Consider the following 23,317-nt stretch of genomic DNA (forward strand, 5'->3'; position numbering starts at 1 on the left):
ATTCCTGATGAGATTCAAATATCAGGGTTTAAATCGAAGATTACTTATGTAGGAAAATGGATTAGAGATAAACCATATACTGATGTTATTTCATGTAAAAAAAAGAAACTTAAAATACTTTAAATATTAGGCATGTGCATATAGATTGTCAAATTTCGAGCATGTCAGAAAACACGTCACTTCAACCGCCACAAACACCACTGACATCACAGATGATTGGGACTTTATACCCTCCGTCTGCCTTGCTCATAGATCTCGTCGTTCTTATCCCGCCTACTTCATCATGATTGACAAGCATGAAATCCAATCACCCTTCTACACCACAACACAATGAAGCAACACAAACATCTGATTGGCGGAGCCTTTAGGAGGCGGGAGAAAACGTCAAAGGTTAAAAAAAACGGAACAGCAAAACACTCCTACTCGTGGTTGAAACACGGAAAGGGAAACGCAGTTATCAAATACTGTAAATTTTACCTCGAATACCTAGGTTAAATGCTCAATCTACTACGGGGAAACACGGCGAAGACAGAAGTTAACACCATGTCGAGACGTAGAGCCATTGCAAGAAGTAGGAATGACGCAGCAGCTGTTTGTGTATTTTGACAGCTTCGTTGATAAGTTTCATTTACTAAGAACTTGACCCGCTTTAATCTAAAGCTAGTTAGCCTACAAGCTAGTTAGATAGCTGACGCGGTAGCATTTCCGTTTCTTCAATTTAGCTTTGTATTGCTGAAGTCATACCTAAAAACTGAAATAATGTATTTCATGTGTATGAACTCAATCTTTATCTTCTTTACAGGTGGGCCTCCTATTCATAGAATCAGAGAAAACTCGAGACTTATGCGCACTCATGTGAGTATGATTCAGGCTCTGAAACTTTGTTGTAGTTGCTGTGATATTACAGGTTTTTCTGGTATTCTGCTTCAGGAAATGTCTCGGTTTCCAGCTTTACTCAGACAATATGTTGTTTGATTATGAGCTGTGTCTAGATGTTCCAGATTAATGACAGAGAAAACTAAAATATTATGCTTATGAAGCATTTTTGTATAGTGATGTTTAATGTCTTGTGTTACAGAGGAACATAGAGGAATTGTTGGGTGGTATATGGATATAAATATGTATGTATGTATTTATAAGAATGAAATATGATCATATAATATGTTTATTATGTTGTATAAGATGTAATATTGTACATTACATATACTGTATATCAAAATGATTATATACTTTGTCATCAGTCAGACATTTAGATATATGCAAATTTTGATACAGGAAAGCATATCTATCAGGATTGTAATAAAGATAAAAACCTATTATTATTTCTGATAAAGATAAATGTCAGTATCAGTTTTCATACTTTAATGAGGTTAATTTATAATAAAATGTTAAGAAACTTTTTTGTGATTAATTGATCTTATATTACAACAACTATTGGTATTTTATAAAAATACAGTACTCTGAAGAACTTTTGGGCCACAAATTGAGCATAAGTGTGGTGGGTTAAGGTGAATTAAGTTCACCTGAGGGCACCATCAGACAGGAATGAGGATTGACACAATCCCAGCTGTGCTCTGGATGTCCTTGCATCTACCAAAAACGTTGGAAAATTATCTGTTGGAAAAAATCACAAAGTCCACGCCTTTAGGGCAGAAGAGGGTAGATGTAGTGAGTATGCATGGGTTAGGGTAAGGTCCTGGTGGTTTGTCGGGTTGCTACGAGCCCCTGTACTGTGGATGTCCCAGAGGCCCAAAAACTGCTGGTGGGCGGTGGGAAAGGCCCGAACAAAAGAGATACCAGTGAGCTTAACCTTTGCTATCGAGCGGCATGTGTGTGTGTTGACATGTGTTGAGCTTTAACTTCCTAAAGCCCTGGGATGTGGCACATGGGGCACCATGATGAATCCTTAGTGTCTCACATGCCTAAAACTTATGCATAGGACTGTATGTTGAGTAAATTCAAAGAGAATCAATTATCCTAGGTTCAGTGGGTTTCATTGTGACAAAGAAGCTGATTTACTACTCATTACTAACCTTTTGTGAGTATTTATTTTTCTTTTGTTTATGTTTTTATCAGTGCCTGTTCTCTACGGTTTCATTATTGTTCTATAAATAAACTGATTTTATGTTTAAAATAATCCACTCCCACTAACGATAATGATAACTCAGATGCTTAGAAGAGGAATGAATCTATCAATCTCCTACACAAGGTCTGAATTGTACATGATACAGAAATATTGCCAACATGTTTGTATGTTTAAGAGTATGTGGGAGCTAGGCTTTCAGTTTCCAATATCAGTTTTGATGGACTTATGTTTTTGTTGTTGTCACATCTAAACAGGAGTTGATATTATATCATTTGTATTTATAATTTTAAGGATCATGAAAGCTTATTAATGCTGATATCCTGACTACTAGCAGAAGTAGGGCAATGCTGATGAGTAAACTTTACTAGATTCATTAAAGTTACCTTTGTTTTGTTGTTTTTTCAGGAATCTATGGTTGATTTCATTCAAGGACGTCGCCCTTCAAACTCCTTATTTGATGTCTTATCCCATGGCTTGTTTGGTAAGATACTTTCAAAGATAGCTGTTGCAGGTAATTTTGGTAACACAGCACCCAGTTTGGATTAAATCTAGTGAAACAACCCTTACTTTGTTTATATTCTTCAGTTTAGAGTGGCAGCTTGTAACACAAATTTACCAAATTCAGGATAAGTTCCAGTTTGATTCCAGCATCATCCAATGATGATTATTTTAGCTCATCAATCCCAGCAGTTTACCTAGAAAGTTTGCAGATTGTCTGGAATGTCTTTTTGTATCAGAGAGATTTGGGTGCCTCCTTTCTATTTATCCTCAGTTGACTTGCTCTAACCAGAAATTTGACTGGTCAAAAAAACTTAAATGCAATGCATCTGCTCTATCAAGCCATTAACCCTACTAAGTTATTTTTGTACTCATTGGTGCAGCGTTACTGCGGCTGGTTCACAGATATCTCCGCTGTTTTATTATGTTGCCAAAGTTCAATTGCAGTGCAGAAGTCATGCTTAGAGGCCAGTTACGAGGGTGTGTTAGGCAGGAAACTGCAGATTTAATCCAGTTTATTGTCCTGCTAACTGCTGTTCCATTTTGTCTTGAGATGGTAAAAGAAAACTTTGTCAGTGAAAAAAATATATTTCCAGTTAAGATGGAGAGGAAAAGCTAAGGTTGTGTAAATTTAATGTTTTTAATTATTTTATAGCATGTACCACCAAAGATGTACAATACTTTACTTTAATATCTGATGGTATATAAAAGCACCAACACTAAAAAAGTGACATATTTGGTTTTACCTATAAGCCAAAGCTGCCTAAAAAGCACCATCTAAACTGCTTCACTCACATAGTAAATGTTTAAAGTTACAAAATGGTGTATAATGTAGAGCGTGTGTTGGAATTTGATTACATTTTTTGTTTAAAACAACTGTGTACTAGTGTTTTTGTCTTTGTCTTCTAGGTTTAGATTTTTTAAGGAATTTTGACGGAAACCTTGAAGACGACATTATTTATTCAGATGATGATGATGATGATGATTACGATCACTGCAGTCCACAATATTCTCCTAACAGGCCGTTAGAACCCCATCCAAGAATAAGACAACTCACTGAGGAGGTAATTCACCACAGTTTCACTTCTGTGGAAGGGAAACCCAAAGCAAACACTTTTGTTTATCCTTAAATGGCTCATAATGTGATTTAATAGCCTGGGTGACTCGTGCACTTTGATAGCATCAACATTAAAGATAGTGTTTCAGATATGTATTTTTATTTTATGTAATTAGGTTTACCCTTTGAAATGATTTACATTAGCTCAGCTGTAGAATTTCATAAATCTCTGAGTTGATAAGATGTTTTCTCCTCACAGGAAGCAGATAAACATGCAAAAGAATTGGTAGAAGAAGAAGAACGGCGTAAGGAGAGAACTGAGCGGAACAAGCGCAAAAAAATGGTCAGTGTTAGCATTAATTTTAAGGATGTTATGTTGTCTGGGGATTTTGTTATTTTGCTCTGAAGAGGAACAAGCTAGAAATTTCTTAACCACCAGCACACTGAAATCACTTCAGAAAGAATCTCTGCAGCTACTTATGCACTTAAAATACATTTCTTAACATCATTCATGTTAGAAGAATCCAGGGGCAAACAGGAAGTCCACAAGCTGCCATTACTGTGATGTAATCTCACCAAAATGTTTACATATTTGAGTGAAAGCTGAATGAATGCACATGTCTTCAAAATGTTTCTTCAAACTGCCTTGAATTTACATACTCTGTTCCAACTTTCAATATCTTAACACTAACATAGGCTCCTTCCCAAACATTCCTGCTATTTTTGTTACTGTTTCCCATCAATTATTATATTTTTAGGTAATATTTTCCGTCTTTATTCTATATATTTCTCCTTTCAAGTGAAACCTTCCAACACAAGATTTTTACACGATCACACCTCTATTGGAGTGACAATAATCATCTCTACTCTTGGATCTAGTCTGCATAATACCGTCACACAAGGAAAATCACATGATTAATATTTGCCTCCTGTGCTTGCAGATGGCAGCAGTAGCATTATAAAGGCAAATTTGACTGTAAAATAGCAGCTAGAATGGCCAACAAGCTAGACAAAGCTTGTGATTAGTTACTCAAGTAAAGCTGACCTCTGATCTTCCTCTGACATAAAAGGGAGAGAGGTGTGGTGACAGAGTTCATGTTGGGACTAAGCTCTGAAAAGCAAGAGAGGATAACTCTCAGTGAATCATAAAACAGCTTTAGAAAACTGAGAATTTTGAACAGACTGTAGGGAGTTCAGAATAGAAAGAGAAATACTGAAGGAAAAAATAGCGATAAAATTGGGTGAGTGCCACATACAAATACTGTTTAAGGTAGAAGGAAAGGCAACTACACCTTCTCTGATTACTTAAAGCAAACTAGTTGAACGTCCAAAGTATAAATCCATAAAGGCTAGATGTTACACACATTAACAAAGCAGGTGGTAGCTTGTACCTTTTAAATGTTACTTTTTATTTCACCAATAAAAGCAGTAAAAGAAGAAGAAAGAAGGTATTTGTGACTCCAAAGTTGACAGTACATAAGGTCTTTCTCAGTTCACCCCATGGTATCCTTGCATCTTAGCTAAACCCAGCCAGGATTTGAGAGATGCAAGGAAGAGACAGGAGAGGCAGAATAGCCCTCATAGCCCAAACATAGTAGACCTTCGTCTAAAATAACTTCAAAACCTTTTAGATTATTTCACATAAATATTGTGTGAAATGTAGTCATTAAGGTCTGAAACAATCAATTTTACATGCAGCATTTTATATTTAATATATCAAACAATAAACTTTTTCCTTTCGAAGGTGACATCACTCTGAGATTAAATTATCTAGTTTAAAGTTGTTGAGTGTATAATTATATTTATCAACTTTACATGTAAAATGGTTTTATTTTAAGCAGATTAGTGCTATGAGAATAAAATGTTGAAAAAAAGTCATGGACCGTGCAGATGTGCAGCCTTTTGGCAGATATGGCGCCTCAAAACAAATCACGTCCCGTCTTAGGTCAACTTAGAGGAAAGAATGGCATTTCCTTGATCTGAGCTCCTTCAGAAGCCTCCTCTCTCCTCCATCCTAGCCTCCTCCAGGTGCATTTAAGAAACTAGAAGATCCTTCGTCATGGCAGAATGATTTCTGGGTCAGTCTAGGAGAGAGGATGTTAGGGTGTGCAAAGTAATGTACTGAGAAGCTCCCATAGTAAGATCCAGACAGTCTGGACTGGACTGTACTTCCTTGGTCTGGGTGCAGATAGAAGAGGTGTGCTTTGAAACCTTATGTTGCCCATGCACAACATTCACTTGAGGTATAATCAATAGGACCATTCCTCTCATCTATCATGTTTTAACGTTTATGGAGTGTTAGAGGACTATAAGGGGCCAGGAGACTCAAGATAAGACAGTTGCTGTTATGCTGAGTATTTCTCCACTGTGCTGACTATGAGACCATGCTTCTTGTAGACTGTGTGGGTTACATTACAGCATGATGATGTGTCTGTGCCCAGGCTCATTTGGTCTTTGAGCAGCGTGATTGCAGGTCAGTGGGGGGGACTGTGGAGTGGGGGGACAAGTCGGCTCTGGCACAGTATGGAGCAACTGGGCCAAGTTTGAGAGCTCCCCAACCGTCTCTACTCTTGTCTCCTTTAAGTGTCTTAGTAAAGACAAAACAAAAACAAAGCGTGAAAAACCTAAAAGACAACACAAAAGCAGGCTGTTCACATCTTCTCTAAAGGCCAAAGAGGGAAGTTAAAATGAGCCTTTCCTGGATGAGACAATTTACACTTCTTTGTTCTGTGTGTATTTTAATAACACAGAAGATCCGGGTTACTGAGTTTCTGTGTGATTAAAAGTGTGATTCACCTCAGGGCTGGGCCATCCTTGCCAAAGAACAAATGTTTGACATTAAAAACAACTTCTAGTGAGTCACAGTTTCTTTGTTTGATGCGTCGTGTACACTATTGCTAATAAGCACAACCTGTGCCACGTTTATATGTTGCCTGCCTTGTTCTGATGCTTTTGGACCTTTGAACAGAGATTTTGAGAACTTTCCTGACATAGGATTTAGCTCTGGACTCCATTTCTCCTTGGCTCTCATCCTTTTTAGGTGTGCAATGTTTAAAACAGATATTATGCAGTCAATGTGTTTGCTTTGTTGTGAGGTTTTATAAGACACCCACCTAATTCTCATGTTGCTTTTGGTAAGAGTTCAACTTTCTAAATTGTCAAAATTATGCTTTTTGGATACCATATCTTTTAAAAAAAATACACATCTTCAAATTTTAACCCAAAGGGATAGAGGTAGCATGCCACCAAAGTACCAGATGCTACCAGTGGACAGCATGATGGAGTTTTTCCTGTAATATTTGTTAACTTAAAAAAAGAATGACCTATTATTCGGGTAAATAAGCTGCCTAGGAGTTGTGTTTTTGTTTCTGTGACATACCGATATGTGCGATGCTTTTGATTTTTTTTACTGGTGTAATCTTGCCCAGTGCTGTTTAACTCATCTTATTTTCTTCTGTTTTGCAGCGTAAGAAGGAAAAGAAGCGATTAGAAAAGGAGAATGCTGTTAAAAACAATATACCTGTAAGTGTCTCTTTTTTTCCTGTCCTGATTTGAGTTCATTTGCATTTTTTTTGTCTGGAAATGAAATATTTTCAAAGCCATGTTGTGTAATTTTACTTTTATTTTTTTGTCATTTCAGGAGGATGAACAAACGAAATCAGACTCCTCAGAAAATCAGGAAGAAAATCCTAAAATTGAAAGTAAAGGAGCTGCAAATGATTCTGCTGAGTCTGGAAAAACACAAAATGAAGCTGGGGCAGCGGGATCTGACCAGAGCAAAGATGAAAATAAAGAAGAAAATCTTTTGAAAATTAATAATAAAGAAGAAGTGGGACAAAAGGTTTGTAGACACACTTACGTTTCAGTTACAAACAAATTATACAGTTACATAAAAATGCATTGTGTATATTCAAAGATTTATTTTAAGCTGAAAGCTTTCCCTCCCCCTGTCCATGACCCAATCATAGATGAGGGTGCACTTGCACTAGACAATCTGTACCATGCTTAAGCACTTTTGACCCCCAAAGTTCAGTTTGTTGGACTAGTGTGAATGTTTGTTGCTGTGCACAAGCTTACTACAGGTGAATCTGAACGCTGTCCTTGACCCTGGTTTGGGTGCATGAATGGGCTTTAGCCAGGTATGGTTGCTTGTGCATGAACACAAGCACTGTATACAGACTCCCTCAACTGTAAACATTGACAGTGAAAGGTTTACGTTGGTCCAATGCAGAGGTTGAGTTTTACTTCTGTATATGTGTTGTACTGCATCATGATTGCACATGGACAAGAGATAATCATGCTCAGGCCTTGAGCAATGGGAGTTCAGGCCAACAGGTGACTGTAGAGGGGAACAATAGTGCTCCAGCATACTACAGTGTAACTTAGCCTTACTATCAGATGGTTCTCAAGATTGTCTGGACAGATTTTCCTGTAGTGTGTGGTGTGTTAACAGTGATCTCTGATCTGATAAAAGGTTGTAAATCCTAAATATGTTCAGTAGTTATGATTAGGAATTCTGCTGTGTGGGTGAATACTGTGCAGGCATGAGCAGGATTGTTACAGGGAACAGAGCAACAGCTGATCAGGAGGTGAGCTCACCGAAGGAGGAAGCACAGCAACACAGCCATGGCAATGATAGTGAACGTGACGCTTAGATGTCAGAAATTTAGGAGTAACTTGATGATTTGTGAAAACAGAAGGATTTACAGTGTCCTGTAAAGCATACCACAATCAAACTGACATGGTGAAGAGCTGGACTAAAATTGCAGTCACAGTGGATGTAGCAGGAAGCTAACAGGCACATTTGGCTTGTTAACTGCAATATTTTGCCTTACTACAAAAAACATCAGTGAAGACTTGTAAAACTTTAAAATGTACGCCAGGCATCAGCTTTATTTTGCACTTTGCTGAATTTGGAGAGGTTAATGTCCATGAATAATAAAGGTTGTCTGATTTTCAAGTGAATACAGCTAAAATTATTGACAAGTTTTCTTGATTAGCCATGTGTTTTTAAAGACTCTTAAATTACCCTGAATTCAAGGCAATTTAGTCAAATTACAGGTTGTTCCATGATCAGAAACTGGAAAGGCTCCAGAATAACTGACCCATATGGTCCTACTTTTTTGGCCCCCTTCTGTTGGTAGCTTACCTAGCGTTCCCAAAAGGGGACACTACACACAAAAAAAAGTGGTTTGCAGTGCAGTGATGACACTTCCAGCATGTGATACAACTGCTCAGCCAGGCTGCAAAACACAACAGTCTGCTCTATGAAGAGTGGGTGAAAATGGGAGAAAAACAGACTAATGTCCACTTAAATGAGGGATATTTGCACTAGACAGAGATCCATACTGTTTCCCTTAGACACAGTGAACCATGCACATTGACATGTGGCCATAAATTGACGTCAGCCTGGTTCATCAGTGATAGATGTGAAACTGACGTGTCTTTATTAACAGCTCCAAACATTTCTATAAACATATTGCATAAGCTAAGGATCTGCAATGACTGTGGTAAACGTCATCATTAGTAGTTGTTAAAAACAGAACATTTTAAATAAAAAAGCTGTTTACTGGTAACTCCCTGCTAATTTCTGTCACCGGATCAAGCTCTTTGCCACTCAGCGGCTGAAATGGCAGAGGTGCCACCTGTGATGTCACATGAATACCCTCTACAGTTCACCCAGTGAGCGAGGATACGGGTGTGGAAACAAACTATTTTAGGGTTTACTGTACCGAACCGTACTCAAACTGGACCACCTGTGGGAAACTCAGCTTTTGATGACTAGGAGCCAGACAAATTTAAATCTGAAGTATTGAAATGTGCTTCTGTTAAATTCTGTGCAACAATCCCTTAATCCTAGACATCCTCCATTATCAGCATCTGTTGTGACACATTAACTTAAGAAATACATAACATTTAGTGGACAGTTTTCTTATAATCTTCTTTTCTTTTTTGTTTTCCTCCACAGGATTTGGAATTAAAATGTTCAAATGCTTGTACAAATGAAACCATGCCTAAAGTGACAACAAGCCAGAAGCCTGCAAAAGATCGAAAAAAGGAAAAAAATAAGTCACCTGAAATTCAGCAACCAAAGGAAGAAAAACCAAAAGTTATGGTGAAACCAGAAATTAAAAAGAAGATAGAAGAGAAAGAAGAACCTGTTAAAGAGGTATGAGTGCTGACAACACTGTAGTGTAGTGTCTCTTAGTTGGTGTTATTTGTTCCCTAATGTTCTCTTATTAACCTACAATAACTTACAGTGCTATTTATAAACCCTGATTTCCTTATTGCTTATTGGCATCTATGGATGTATCTTGATTTTGCATCTTTAAACTAAAGTCAGCAAATCCACCGACACTTGTTAACTCAAAAGCTTCATGCAAATGTTGAGTTTCCTGCAGAGCTCTTCATGCTCTAAAGGCTAAAGCGCTCTCTGCTCTTTAACAGGAAACAGCAGATCCCCCTGCAGAAGAGAATGCAAGAAAAAGCAGAGAGCTTGCTTGTGAGTTTTATTTACGTTTAAACTTTGACAAACAAACACAACGAGGTACTGAAGCAGGCTCTGACTGTCTGTCCTTTTTTCTTTAGGTAATGGAAATCGCTTGGCTGCCTGTGGACAGTACGAGATGGCAGTGAAATACTTTACCGACGCCATTAGATACAACCCAAAGGAATTTAAGTAAGAGCATTCATTTGACTCCAAGCGTCATTAAAGCTCCACAAAGAAGTAGAGAAAGAGTCCTGATTTGCTGTATGTTTGCTTTGCTCAGGTTATTTGGAAATCGGTCGCTCTGCTATGAGAGGATGGAGCAGTATGAGAACGCTCTCCGGGATGCTGACTTAGCACTGTGCATGGAGCCAAACTGGATTAAAGGTTTATTTAGGAAAGGGAAAGCTCTCTGTGGACTCAAGGTAAATCACTGCTCCTGTATCCATTAAACCATAAACTTTGTTTTATATGAAGAACATCTTGGTGTAGCAGATTAAGGAAATGGCACCAAAAGTGGTAGAAGAAGAGAGAAGGATTCAAACTTAAATTTTGCAGTCAAACATGAGTGTGAGGTTACTAGAGTTTTGGTTTAATAGAAGTGGCACATAAAATCTTGTCATCCATATTTAAAGTTCAATTTAATGCAGGGTAATAATTAAATGTCTTATTCTTTGCATCCCCAGAGATACTATGAGGCCTCTCTGATCTATAAAGAAGTGTTAAGGTTGGACAGTTCGAGCACTGACGCCATGAAAGAGCTGAAACGAGCGCAAACATTGCACCTCATGGTAAGAGAAAACTGTTAACATCCCCGTAAAAGCTGATAAAACAGTCGCTAAAGACAGGAGCTGGAAAAGATGGAACACTTGGAGTAAATGTGTTGAAACACTGAAAATATCTGACACGCTCAATATATTTTCATCCTCTTTTTCATTTGTTTTAAGTATTATGTGCAGATATCGAGCCAGCTTGAGATAGCCCTACTTATTTTTCACTGTCACTTCAGGAAATGGGATTCACCTGGGCGCAGAGCTCTGAGGCCCTGAAAACACACGCCACACTAGAGGAAGCTGTCGAAGCTCTGTTTGGGGGAGAAAGTGGTCCGAGTTTAGGAGGTAAACAACACATTTTCCTTCAACATGGTCAGGCCAGCCTTACACCAGAGGACTTTGCTAAAACATGTAAAAGACTCTAATAAGACTATCATCTTAGTCCCTCCCACATCTACAGAAAGTTTGTCGGCAAGTCGCTGACTTTTTAGTCTCAGACTAAAGGCCAGCTCAGACTACATGAATTCAGACAGATTTAAGCCCGACAGCGACGTCGCAGCTCGTCTTCAAAACTCTGGCCCGATTTTGAGAGTCGGAAACGTCAAACCGTTTTGTAGTGTGACATAATTAATGACGCGTTCAAGACTCCTTACGATTCCTCACAACCACGATTCTACAAGACAAGCATGTCAGAATTTTTCATACATCGTCATCTAGTTTGACACCCTGACCTGACGTCAACGACGTGAAACCTGACATCTAACAACAGGAGAACATTTGCTCTTTATCTTTGCATCATCACTTACAAGATTTACCACTTCTATCCCCTTTTATTTCCTAAAACTATGGAAACTTTTTTCACGTTATCACATGCATACCTTAAGTTCTATCTGAAGGAGAGCCAGTCCATATTGTCCTCCTCTTGATACATCCATACTTATTATCCATAATCCAATCCATCATTGCTTCTTATTTTCCTTTTTTGAGCAAAAGACTGCTACAATCACACGGAGCGCTCCTGTTGTAGAGTGATTGACACTCTTTGGCCCACCCCCAACAACCTGTGAACTCGCACTCAGTCGCAGAGACGGTGGTGACATCAGCATACGCTGAGCGGTCTGGATCACCTTTGTAGTGTGGCCAGGCTGTCGGCCAAGATGGGACAAGATTTTGGTTGCATAGTCTGACATGGTGCTGTCGTGAACGACCAAAAAAATTATGTAGTCTGAGCCGGCCTTAAGACCGTGGGTCACTAACTACAAGACTAGAATACACTTCCTTTTGAGATTATTTCCCATCATGCATCTGTTGGAAATTCACAATAACAATTTAGAGCAGAGACCAAGTTGTAGAAGGAGATGGAGCTTGCATTTAAATTAATACCTCTTATAATTTGAAGTTTATTAAATCATTTACATTGAGTAGAAACAAAAGGAAAGGTGAACACAAGCTACTGCAACAACCAAAGGACTATCCCGGAAACACTTCAGAATAAAAGTATCATATGAAAACGCAAGTCATCCCACCACAGAAACAAACCGATAAGGCTTCTACTTTGAAAATCCTAATAGCGGTTTACCGTTCCTGTCATGTCAGCCTGGAATGAATTGACAGACAAGGCACACAAACACAGTGGTGCAGAGGTCTGACTGCAGCTCTGAGAAGAAAAGTGTTTCCATCTCTTGAGTTCTGAGCGAACATTCAGCAACAGTGAGCACCTCATTGAAAAACACAATTTGCATACGACCAGACTAAAGACTTTAGACAGTATCAAACATGTTTTTTGATATTATCGTTATGCCAAGACTGAAGAAAGACCGCCTTAAAGCTGCTTATATTGAGTCATGTGACCACCTTACACCTAATGACTGAGATCACAGGAGCGAGCTGCGACTGTACCAAAACTTCAATGATTTTACTCCAAATTGGGAATTTTGTTGGGGACTGGGAAATGGGAGGAAAAGTTGTTGGGTGTAAGGCCTCCTTAAGATGACAAGAAAGGTATCTCCCTGGATTTTAACATAACTTTGTTTTTCACAGGAGCCCGTGCTAGCAGGGAAATTCCATACCAACCAGAGCTGCAGGAAGAAGTAGATAGCGGGTGGACTGTCCTTCGAGCGAGAGCTCCCAGAACTCAACAGGCTAGAGAGACTGAGGGTTTTGAACAAGTCAGAGCAAACTCTCAGTCACCGACACCTGGCTCAAGGCTCGCTGTGAAATCGTGAGTTGACTAAAGATACAAAATCTGTAATTTATTTTTATGTCACCAAATATCTGTATTTAAATGCAGCTGATTAATATTGTTGTATTGTCTCTTTGCTTTGTCTAAAGGACTCCTTACTCTGTTTGGGTTGGATCTTTGGCCCCTGCTGTCACCTACACAACACTCCACGAGGTCTTCAGCAGGTGAAGCACCAGAAATTAGTCTCCTTTAGTTCTACTGAGTGTGTTTTCATTCAGCACATTGTCAGAGTCAGGTGTTGACAGAGTTAAAGTATCACTGTGGGAATGGAAAGACCCTAAAGAATGGTTCTAGTCTTGTAGCAGAAACCTTCAGTTTTGTAGTTTTCATTCATTCTTTCAACCTTTTTTAATCTGGAAGACTTATTGAGAGCACTCTTATGACTTATGCTCTTATTTTTATTGATGTCCAGAGTAGAGCAGAACTGAATAAATATGCACAAACAGAACAAACACAAACAGTGGAAACAACAGTTCTAAATGTTTACATTTATTGACAGAATATTTCATTATTATAATTTTACACTGACCCAAAGAAACACGTGTCTGCTGTTTTAATGTCAAAGAAGCTATAAGCACTTTTTTTTTCCAGAGTAAGTGTTCACCTGCAGGATTTTTGTGAACATTCTTAGTGTTGACTATGACATGGGTTTAACAAAGAAGTATTCTGTGGTGGCATTCTTCTATTTAACCTCCTAAGACTCTGCATACACATATGAGAACATCACATTTTTATCTCTCCTACAATCAAGTTACAATTTCTGCTGTTAGAATTTTTGAGATAATAGTATTGGCTTTTCATGGGGTTGAATGGGGCCAATCAAGCATATTAATCCCACGGTCAGCAAACCGGATTCTGGTAGTTTCGGCTTCACTGTGGGCATGTGCCAAGTCCTGCTGGAGAAAAAAAAACTGTATCCCCAAAAAGGCTCACAGCAGATGGAAGCAGGAAGTGCCCCAAAATCTCCTGGTAGACTGCTGACAGTGTTGATGCTGGACTTGATAAAGAGGTCTTCGGACTACTAGAAAAGCCTGTTGCTCAGTGGTCAAAGTCCTATCAGTTTTGCATTTTATCTGGAAGTCAAGGCGTCAGAGTCTGGAGGAAAAACAGAGAGGCACAGAGCCCAACCTGTTGGAGGTCCAGTATTCCAGACATTTCAGGGTTAGTAATAATTTAGATGTCGTCTCATCTATCGCTGGGGTTTAATCAGCCTGTTCTAGTTTTGTGAGATGAACCTATATATTGCAAATAAAACAGGACCCAGTATTGCAAACCCTGCAGAACCCCCTTGACAACTGCAAAAACACTTAACAATCACTTTGTTTTAAATTATTAATAAGGACAATTTCCACTATGCTAAACTTGAAACAAGAGCCAAGTTCTGTTTCAAACCAGTGTAGCTGTGGTTTGAGGATCCTTTGCTCACATTTTACCGCTACATTTAGCTTTATGAAGTATTTCAGATTTAAAAAAACGGAATGCACACACCAAAATGTAGATTCTTCTGTGTTAAATGACTATGAGAAGCTTTAACAGTCTCCAAATATGATGTAAATTATTCTAATATAGCAGCATTTTACAAGCCTAGATCTGTTTATATGGATCTGAATATCCTGCAGGAGTTTTTTAAAGTTTAAAGCTCATTTGTTCTCATTCTTTTGTTCTCTGTGTCAGAGCGGGGACGGTGCACAGCATCAAGATGCTGCTGGAACAACAGTGTGCCTTTATTAACTACGCTAGAAGAGAAGACTGTGAGAGAGCCATCCAGTTCATCAATGTATGTGACGTTTATTCTAATTTTATATTTATTGTCTTTTTATGGTGTACATGTGTAAACAGTCCATTTTGTGTGGGATTATTGTTGTGAATGTGTGATGCTTGTCAGCAAAATTGCAGTCTTAAAAAAGTAAAGCCTTGTCCTCATAATGAACCGGTTCCCCTGATGTTGACGACAAGACACACTGATGAATATTTCCAGGAAAATTTCAAATATTCCTGTAAGAAGTGAAAAGTTCAGAGCCAAAAATATCTCTAGTTTGTTTGTGTTCTCAGCTCGGTAGGTTTCTAAGTATAGAAGGAAGTTTTAAATGTGGGAAAAACTTGAATTTGTGTTTATTAAAGCTGAATGTGATTGACAACTGCAGCTCTTTGATTCTGAAGATGTTTTTGTTTTTAAATGAATCTGTCTGCTGCTCTAAGAGGAGTTTTACTTTCTAATCTTACCAATCAGCTCTGACATAACTCCTACTTGTTTTGAGAAATGCTTAAAAAATCTGGTATTTTTTTTATCTTTGGTGACTTGAATTGGCTTAAAGTGTGTGAATTTTATTTAAAATATGCTTTGCAACTTTTTTCAAAGCTTATGCATATTAATAAGTATGCAAGCTTTCTTGGGCTAGAAACACGTGCACTGCTGTTAAAAATGATGTAATAATGGTTTTTAATGCATTGACTGTTGCTCAATATGGTTTTGTCAGTGTATTTCGTTTTTCTGGAGAGGTTCTGGAGAGACAAGGTTATAAAGTTGACAATTATTATGAGAAAAAAAAAATGAAATGAATTAACAAAAACTTTAAAAACTACTTATTGGTATATTTTTAACAGATGTTTAACATTTTGTCTCATCTTCAGGGCATGGTTGTAGAAGGCTCTCCACTCAATGTACGATATCCCATGAAAATCCACAATGGACCCGGGTGAGAATGCACTTTTAAGCTTTTCTTGAATGATTTGCAAACCCAAGTTCTGGAAACATTGAATGTTGTGCAAAATGCGTATAAAACAGAACACATTCATTTTCATTTTTCCAGCCTTTTTTTCAGTTGAACACAGCACAAAGACATTAAAAAACTGGACTGATAAAGTAGTAATATACTCATATTCTAAATTTAATGCTAAACACACTTCAGAAAAGAGAAGGACCACCCAGATTATTAAAGTTACAAGCCAGCATCTGTGATGAAGTTGGGTGTATTAGTGGCCATGGTGTGGGTAACTTGCACATCTGTGAAGACACTAATAATACTTTGGTAGGTGTTGTCTTGTTTTTGTCCTGTATTTAGTTCAAAACATGATAAAAGGATTTACAGATCCCTGTACTCTCTTTTGTACACACTGTCCCAACTTTTTTGGAATAGTTTTTTTTTTTTTTACAAGGAAACTATGACACCAACTACTAAATGATACTTATAAAAAAATAAAAATCCATCAGTACCACAAAAACAAAATGAAAGCTTTAGACACATAGGGTAATTTGTTGTTTTCAAATATTAACCTCCTAAAAATTGCCCAAATTGTAGAAATATGTTGGCCAATTTTTTTGTACAAAATTTTCCCACCAATTTAAATGAGCCTCTCTTGTGAAAAAAGCTGTTTTGTTCCAAGGCTATTGGACTTTTATGTATTATTGATCATTAGAAAAAGACGTATCGCTTTAAAACACAGGGAAACAGCAAATATTGGTCATTTTGATAATCTTGTATTGTTATGTTGTAATAACAGTGTCAGTTGGATTTCTGTTCACTAGAATTACATTTTCTTCCTTCATATCAGCTGTTTTTGCTAATGCATTGCTGTAATAAAGCTGTAAGGAACTGTGTTTTTATAATTCAGCCTCTTGAATCATTTAACCCGCTCCTCACTTTGTCATATGTCCTAACTTTCACTGCAGCTCCTACAAGAAGGAGTGCTTCTTCTGGAGGACAACAGGCTGCACAAGGTCGGACTGCACCTTCAGACACGTCCCAGAGAACAAGAACATCGACAAAGCCAAATTCACCAGTAGACTGGGCAATTTTCACGTGTAGAAAACACAGACATCGCAAGCATGAAGCTCTTCCTTTGATTTTGTTGCAGTGGAGCTGAACAGGGTTGATTTTTGTTATGGTTATGGTTAAATTTCAGCTGCAGAAAACTTCATTGTGTTTGGATTTGCAATTATTTGTTGCGTGTTTGGTTCAGTGTTTGCTCCTTGAAGGCCCACCATTGCTGGACAAATAAAAAGGACACAGCTATGTTAAAGTCCTGTATTGTTGTAGTAGTAAATAAACATCAAACTTCCAGAGTCCTTTACAGTTTAACTTTCAGGAGTAGTTTTAATTTTTCTCATCTGTTCAAGGTTGTCTTAAGAGATCTGTATTCACTCAGTTGGATTGTTTTTAAAATCAACCATTTCTGTTTTACAGCCACCACTAGATGGCACTCTTATCTTTAAATATTGCTGCTGTCTTTTCTGTTTTTGTGTTTTTAAAGGCTGTGCCTATAATCAGTCGGCTTATACAGGCCTAAAAAAACAGTGAATTGTGTTTTCAGCACTTTTAATAATCCATGTTTTAATTTGAAGCTGTTAGCAAGTTACAGGGGAATTCAGTGATTGTGTTCATCTTAAGGAGAATCTGTTTTATAGCATTAGGATTCAAAGTGTTTTGAAAAAGTGCCTTTCAATAGTACCATAGTATGATTACTGTAAGTGAATACAAGGGGAACTAAACATAAAATACACAGAGCCAAAGACTTGATGTTGGAGTGAACGGCTTCATTGAGTTTCTCAGTTGTCCTCACTCAGTATAATCTTAAGTCACAGCCTCACTGATGATCAATGAAAAACCTGTGAGAAAAATAGTCTAGAGTTGATCTCGCTTCATGCAACTACTGCAGACCTCTCACCACACAGTATGACCAGATATGTGTTTAAAAGAATTTTAAATATAATCTGTCTGATACTGATGGTTTTCCCAAGGCTGTTTTTGTTCTTCAGTTTGTCACCACTCTCTGCAATTCAGGTTATGTAACACAGGACCTTTTTGTCTTGACTGGCTGATTTGAAGTGAAGACATTTTTGTCCCAATGTCAACCTTCAGAAATATTTCAAAATAAAATCTAATAACTGATATTTATAGAAGATCAAGACTATATAAAGTCAGCTAAGTGTTGTTAAACAAGCTGAAAGTGTTAAAAACATGTAGAGGTGTCCTGGCATCATGTCGCTATTTCCAACTTTTCTCCCCAATAAAAGTCAAACTTTCTTTCTTGACTTTGGTCAGTCATTTAATCCCAAAACATCCTTGAGAAAGAAAAAAAGAGGACAGGGTTGTTTGTGGCAGCAACTGGCAGTTTATGGTTCTCAGCTGTTGCTTTAATAACAGGAGAATTTGTTCCATAAATGGTTTATAGAGCTAACATTTGTATTTATTGATATATCAATGCATGTGTGTTGGATGAGTAGCATTGGTGCTAGCATCCTGGCTAAAAGTTACTTTAGGAACTGGAAAGTGAGTCAGGCTATTACTGGGTCCTAATGGTGAAAATATTTGTGTCACCTTTTAACCTCTTTTTTTCAACTATTTTTGCAACTATTATTTTCCATTTTTCATCATATTTGTAAAATGCATATATATATTTTCCATTGTTACCACTTTATACCAATTTTTACCATATTTTAACCCCTTTTCGTCACCTTTTTCTGCCTGTCTTTGCCACTTTTTTATCCAATTTCCCCAACTTTTCTGCCAATTTCTGCTAATCTTAACTTTGAACCTGTTTTTGCCCGTGTTTTCCCCCTTTCGCCTCTTATTACACCCATTTTTCATTTTTGCCACTTTAAACCACTTTTTTCTCTTCTTACCCATTTTTGGTCCTTATTTCTCAATTCACCACCTTTTCTGCCAATTTTAATGCAACTTTTAACCATTTTTTAATTTTTTTTACCTCTGTTTACTAATTTTTGCAGTTTTTAACACCCTTTTTCACCATTTTTAATACCTTTTTTTTCCCAGTTAACTGCATTTCATTGTTTGTTGCATCCATTTTTGCCACTCTTCACCTATCTTTGCTACTTGTAACCCATTTCACCATTTTTTCTCATCTGTGTTTGCCCCTTGTAACTCACTTTTGTCATTTCTAACCCATTTTTGCCTCTTTTAACCCACCTTTTCTGCCCATTTTAAAGTCACTTTTAAACAGTTTTTGCCAGTTTCCACCTATTTTGCCGCTGGTATCCCCTTTCCACTACTTTTACGCCCATTTTTTCCACTTGTTATTTCATTTCTATGTTTGATGACTCCATTTTTGTCACTTTTAGATCAATTTTCTGCTACTTTTACCCATTTCACCAATTTTTTCTGCCAGTTCTGAACTTTCGACCCAGTTGTGCCACTTTTCTGCCATTTTTGCCAGTTTTAACACATTTCTGCTACTTTTAAAACACCATTTACCACCTTTTTCACCCCTTTTTGCCACTTTTAACCGAATTTAATTCTTTTATGAATAGGGTTTTACATTTTGAAAAGGGCTATTCTTTATACTCTCATTCTTTCAGTCATGACTCAGAGTTCATGACCATATCTGACGGTTGGGAGATAGACAGGTAAATCGAAAGCTTTGCCTTCCTGCTCAGCTCCCTCTTTACTACAACAGTCCAGCAAAACAACACCACCACCTGCAGTACTGCAGACGCTGCACCAATCTGCCTGTCAATCTCACGCTCCCTTTTACACTCAGTCAAGAACAAGACCCAGAGATAGTTGAACTCCTTCACCTGGGGCAGACACTCACTCAGCACTCAGGGAGTAATCCACTAATTTACAGTAAAGAATCATGGTCTCAGACTTGGAGGTGCTAACTCTCATCCCAACTGCCTTGCACTTCGTAAACCGTCCCAATGCCTGCTGGAGCTTCCCAGCCAACAGAACCACATCATCTGCAAAAAGCAGAGATGGCACATTCAATATACTTTAAGTCAACTTTCTTTCCCTCTCTGATGCTCAGTTTGAATTCCAGCACAGCATCTTGATGTGTACTAAACAGGTGTACCTAATAAAGTGATCACTTAGTGTATATCATAGAAATGGTTGATTTTGAAAAGTCACTTTTCCCAGTAGTTGGCCCTTATTTCAGTAGTGGAAAGGACAGTGTTTCCTTCTTTTGCAGAGAGTCATGACGGGATTTAACGTACTCACTGGTGTGTGTGACTAGATTATAAAACAGCATGTTATGAGAGGAAATGCATATAAGCTTAAAAGTCTTATTAAAGGGTCAGAAGAAGCTGTGATTGGAGGATGCAGAGGCCTTGCTTGAAGCTGTCCCACCATGAGATTGAACATCAGCAGCTGTGTTTCTTCTTGAAGTGTCCTTGACTCCAAAGCGGCATGAGTTAAAAGCAGAGTGCCTGTAAAACGCCTGAAAAGTAACAATTGTCCCTGAGATTTGATCAAAAGTGAGCATCTCCTAAGCCTAAAATGCCTCCCTCTCTGTGTCTCCCTGCTGTTAATGTGGGTGGGATTTGTGTGGATCCCTTCTCGCTGAAACCCAGCAGGTTTGACTCAAGCAGACCAAGGTTAAACCTATGGCTCTCCTCCTGTTATGTAATGTTTGCGGTGTGAGTTACAAAACCTTTCCAAAGCGCTGAATAATTAGATTTTAAAAACGAGATTGTGAGCAGGGGGACAAAAACGAAAAGTTGAGGTATTTAGCGGTGAGAGGTGCTTATCGTCGACCTTGCAGACGGAGCGGGGGCATTAATTGGCTGATGGTGGCATACCTCACAAAGCCCTTTTGATCCCTGTGAGATTTGCGAGCATGAAAGGCCTGTAATACTAATAACATGAACTCTGTGTGAACCCATAAGCAGAAGTGGTCAGAAGAAACCTGTTTAAATGTAGATAACGGCCAGTAAGAGGTTAAAGTTCCCAAACAAACAAAAATCAACATCCTGTTGAGCCCTAACTTAACCAAAGCAAACACCCGCAAGATTAAGAGCAACTTGTTAAAGGCTGTGCGTTTGAGGAGCTTTTAACAGATTTCTCTCCCTCCTACAGCGAGGGAAAAGGAGGCCGAAAACACGAGAAGACATGACACTCTGCTCTCCCACTCTTTTTGATACATGACTGCAGTAAAATCCTCCTCATGTTCCTCCAACAGAAGCTACAGTTGGATAGAAGTGAATATACTGCACAGGGAATCTAATTTTCATTCTAATTTTGTGGGTTTCTCTCTCTCAGCAAATAAACTATTGATGTGACATGAGGGAGAGGCCGACTCACGCTGTGTATATCAACAGTATGATTTGCTGCTCAGGAAGCCAAAATAAATTCTGCAGCCGCTCCGTTTACAGACGTCTGCTTGAACTTAATAACCCTCCCTGAACGCCTGCTGCTGTTTATTTGTCCTCTTTTAAGAGATGGCACTTCAAACATATCCGTGAGTGTAATATGGGGCAAAACAACAAAGTCGCTTCTTGTTTTTTGCTCCAAATTCAACAAACTCTTGCAGAAATATCTCATACAGATTCCTTCAGTTTTGGTTATTCAGCATGAGTCGTTTCTGTCCTGTCTAGCTCAGTTACAGTAGGGATAAAATATCTGCTTTAGAAATATTTTAATCAAAGTCTGACAGCTACAAAACTGTCATCCTGGGTTATAGGGATGTAATGATACATTCAACTTATGGCAAGGGGCTCAGGATATGGTCTTATTTAGGTGCTTTAAGAGTTTTTAAGTGACAAAGAGGGCAGCATATAAATAATATAGTTCTTTTATTTCATTCAGTCTTTGTCGATTAAAATGCAAAATCCATTTTTCTTGCAAAAGCAGATAAAGTCCTCTGCTGATTTAAGAGTGTAACAATAAATATCTGTCAAATTGATTTAAGCTGCCAATAGTTTAATTGATTTTAAATGTACTGCAAAGTATTTTTAAATATCTATTGGGTTTTTAATCAAACATGATGCAAAAAAAAAAATACACAATGCTCTTAGAAAGATGTGATTTTCAAATAAAAAAACTAAAACTATCCCCTGCCAGTTGCATCTGCAGTTTCAAACTGCTGGATAGTGAAAGTACGGTGGTGGGACAAGAAGAAGCATGGTTATTTCCTGTGGTACAATAATACAAGGGCTGACCATGAGGCCTGTTTACCTTAACCTTTGACCAGTTTATGTTTGAGCCAGAATGGGCATTTCTGCAAAGTTTCTTTAAAGGTAAATCAGTTTATCATTCAGTGTGTCTACAATAGCATACTTCTGTTAGCATACTGTATTAAAGTAAATTTAAATACAGTGCAGAGCACTTCATCACAGCAGGTTAATATTGTCACAAACTGGGCACCAACTCCCTTTTGAAGATCCTGTAAAGTGATTTAAAAAATCTTTATTTTGGGTTTGTTGTCTGACAGGCCACCATGTTCTGGCCAAATGTCAGTCATGACAAACATCTCTAAGTTTATAAAATTTAGTTTCAAAATCATGAAAAATGAGGCAGTAAAATCTGCTCTAGAACGGTGTGGGCGTGTCTGTTGGATTAACTGAAGCCACGCCCACTTACAAGAAATATGATCTGCTCAAAAGTTTAAAAATGCTTCGAATCAGAGCGCAGCTGCTTGGCTCTGTGCCAAAGCAGGAAGACAGGAAGTTGAGAATTAAATTTACTGTTTTCTGGTACAAAACTCTATGTTATGATACTTTTAATGACCCATAGTCTACCATGGCTGGTAGATTTTGGAACTTTACCTCATGAGGAACAAAAACACATCATGTAGCTGGCTCTTAACTTTCAACAAAGGCAGTGACCTCAGCTAACAACAGACTGCACTAAGATGGGCTGCTGTAATTTTATATCCTTGTAGCGTTAGGGGGTGAGGTAATTCCTTGTCAAGACTGGTGATTTCATTCGCTCCTATTTTTGTCCTCCCCAAATTAAACCATGTCAGAAAAGAGGTGAACAACTTTCTAAACGTCTAAATTGAAAAATACAGTCACACATAGATCTCAGTGTTTCCACATTTATAGCAACCTTATTTCTATATATGTCATGTTTTAAGACACAAAGTTTGAAAATTCACTTTACAGGGACTTTAAAATTGGGTGTCTGACAGACGTTATGCAATTTAAGTTGAAACCTGATGGCTGTTTTCACTCACTATTAGATTCATGAAACTTGTATTTATGTTAACATTATTTGCTTTATTAAAACAAACTTATTTTGCCTCAAATGCTCATCTTGAGAGAAATATGCTGCTGTTGTTAATAACACATTAGCTACTAATGGATGCCTGTGTTGCTAGAGTGTTAGCATGCTAACAGAACAATCTGCTATGTCACCAATATGGTATTCAGTGAGGACAGGAAGTGTTGTTCAGTTCTAAATTTTTGGAGGTTTTATAGTGAGCTGGTACTATACTG

At 37.9% G+C, this 23,317-nt stretch overlaps 1 protein-coding gene across 1 annotated transcript; it reads left to right on the plus strand.

Moving 5' to 3' along the window:
- The first annotated feature begins 429 nt into the window (after nt 1-429).
- Nucleotides 430-18,167, plus strand: si:dkey-33c12.4 (uncharacterized protein LOC560112 homolog). Its single transcript, XM_041811895.1, has 18 exons — nt 430-571; nt 803-855; nt 2,492-2,567; nt 3,494-3,648; nt 3,901-3,984; nt 7,107-7,163; nt 7,282-7,482; nt 9,610-9,810; nt 10,089-10,143; nt 10,230-10,320; nt 10,412-10,553; nt 10,815-10,919; nt 11,138-11,246; nt 12,942-13,122; nt 13,233-13,307; nt 14,818-14,920; nt 15,775-15,839; nt 16,814-18,167. Exons 1-18 carry the CDS (start codon nt 496-498, stop codon nt 16,947-16,949), a joined length of 1,965 nt encoding a protein of 654 aa, XP_041667829.1. The 5' UTR covers nt 430-495; the 3' UTR covers nt 16,950-18,167.
- Nucleotides 18,168-23,317: the final 5,150 nt, after the last annotated feature.

This window comes from Cheilinus undulatus, linkage group 18, assembly GCF_018320785.1.
Source record: "Cheilinus undulatus linkage group 18, ASM1832078v1, whole genome shotgun sequence".
Taxonomy (NCBI): domain Eukaryota; kingdom Metazoa; phylum Chordata; class Actinopteri; order Labriformes; family Labridae; genus Cheilinus; species Cheilinus undulatus.

Excerpts from the sequence above, each read along its gene's own strand:
- si:dkey-33c12.4 (XM_041811895.1), top strand. The coding sequence starts at position 496 with ATGCTCAATCTACTACGGGGAAACACGGCGAAGACAGAAGTTAACACC. Across the intron at positions 856-2,491 it reads CGAGACTTATGCGCACTCAT|GAATCTATGGTTGATTTCAT; the intron begins GTGAGTATGATT and ends TTGTTTTTTCAG. Across the intron at positions 9,811-10,088 it reads AAGAAGAACCTGTTAAAGAG|GAAACAGCAGATCCCCCTGC; the intron begins GTATGAGTGCTG and ends GCTCTTTAACAG.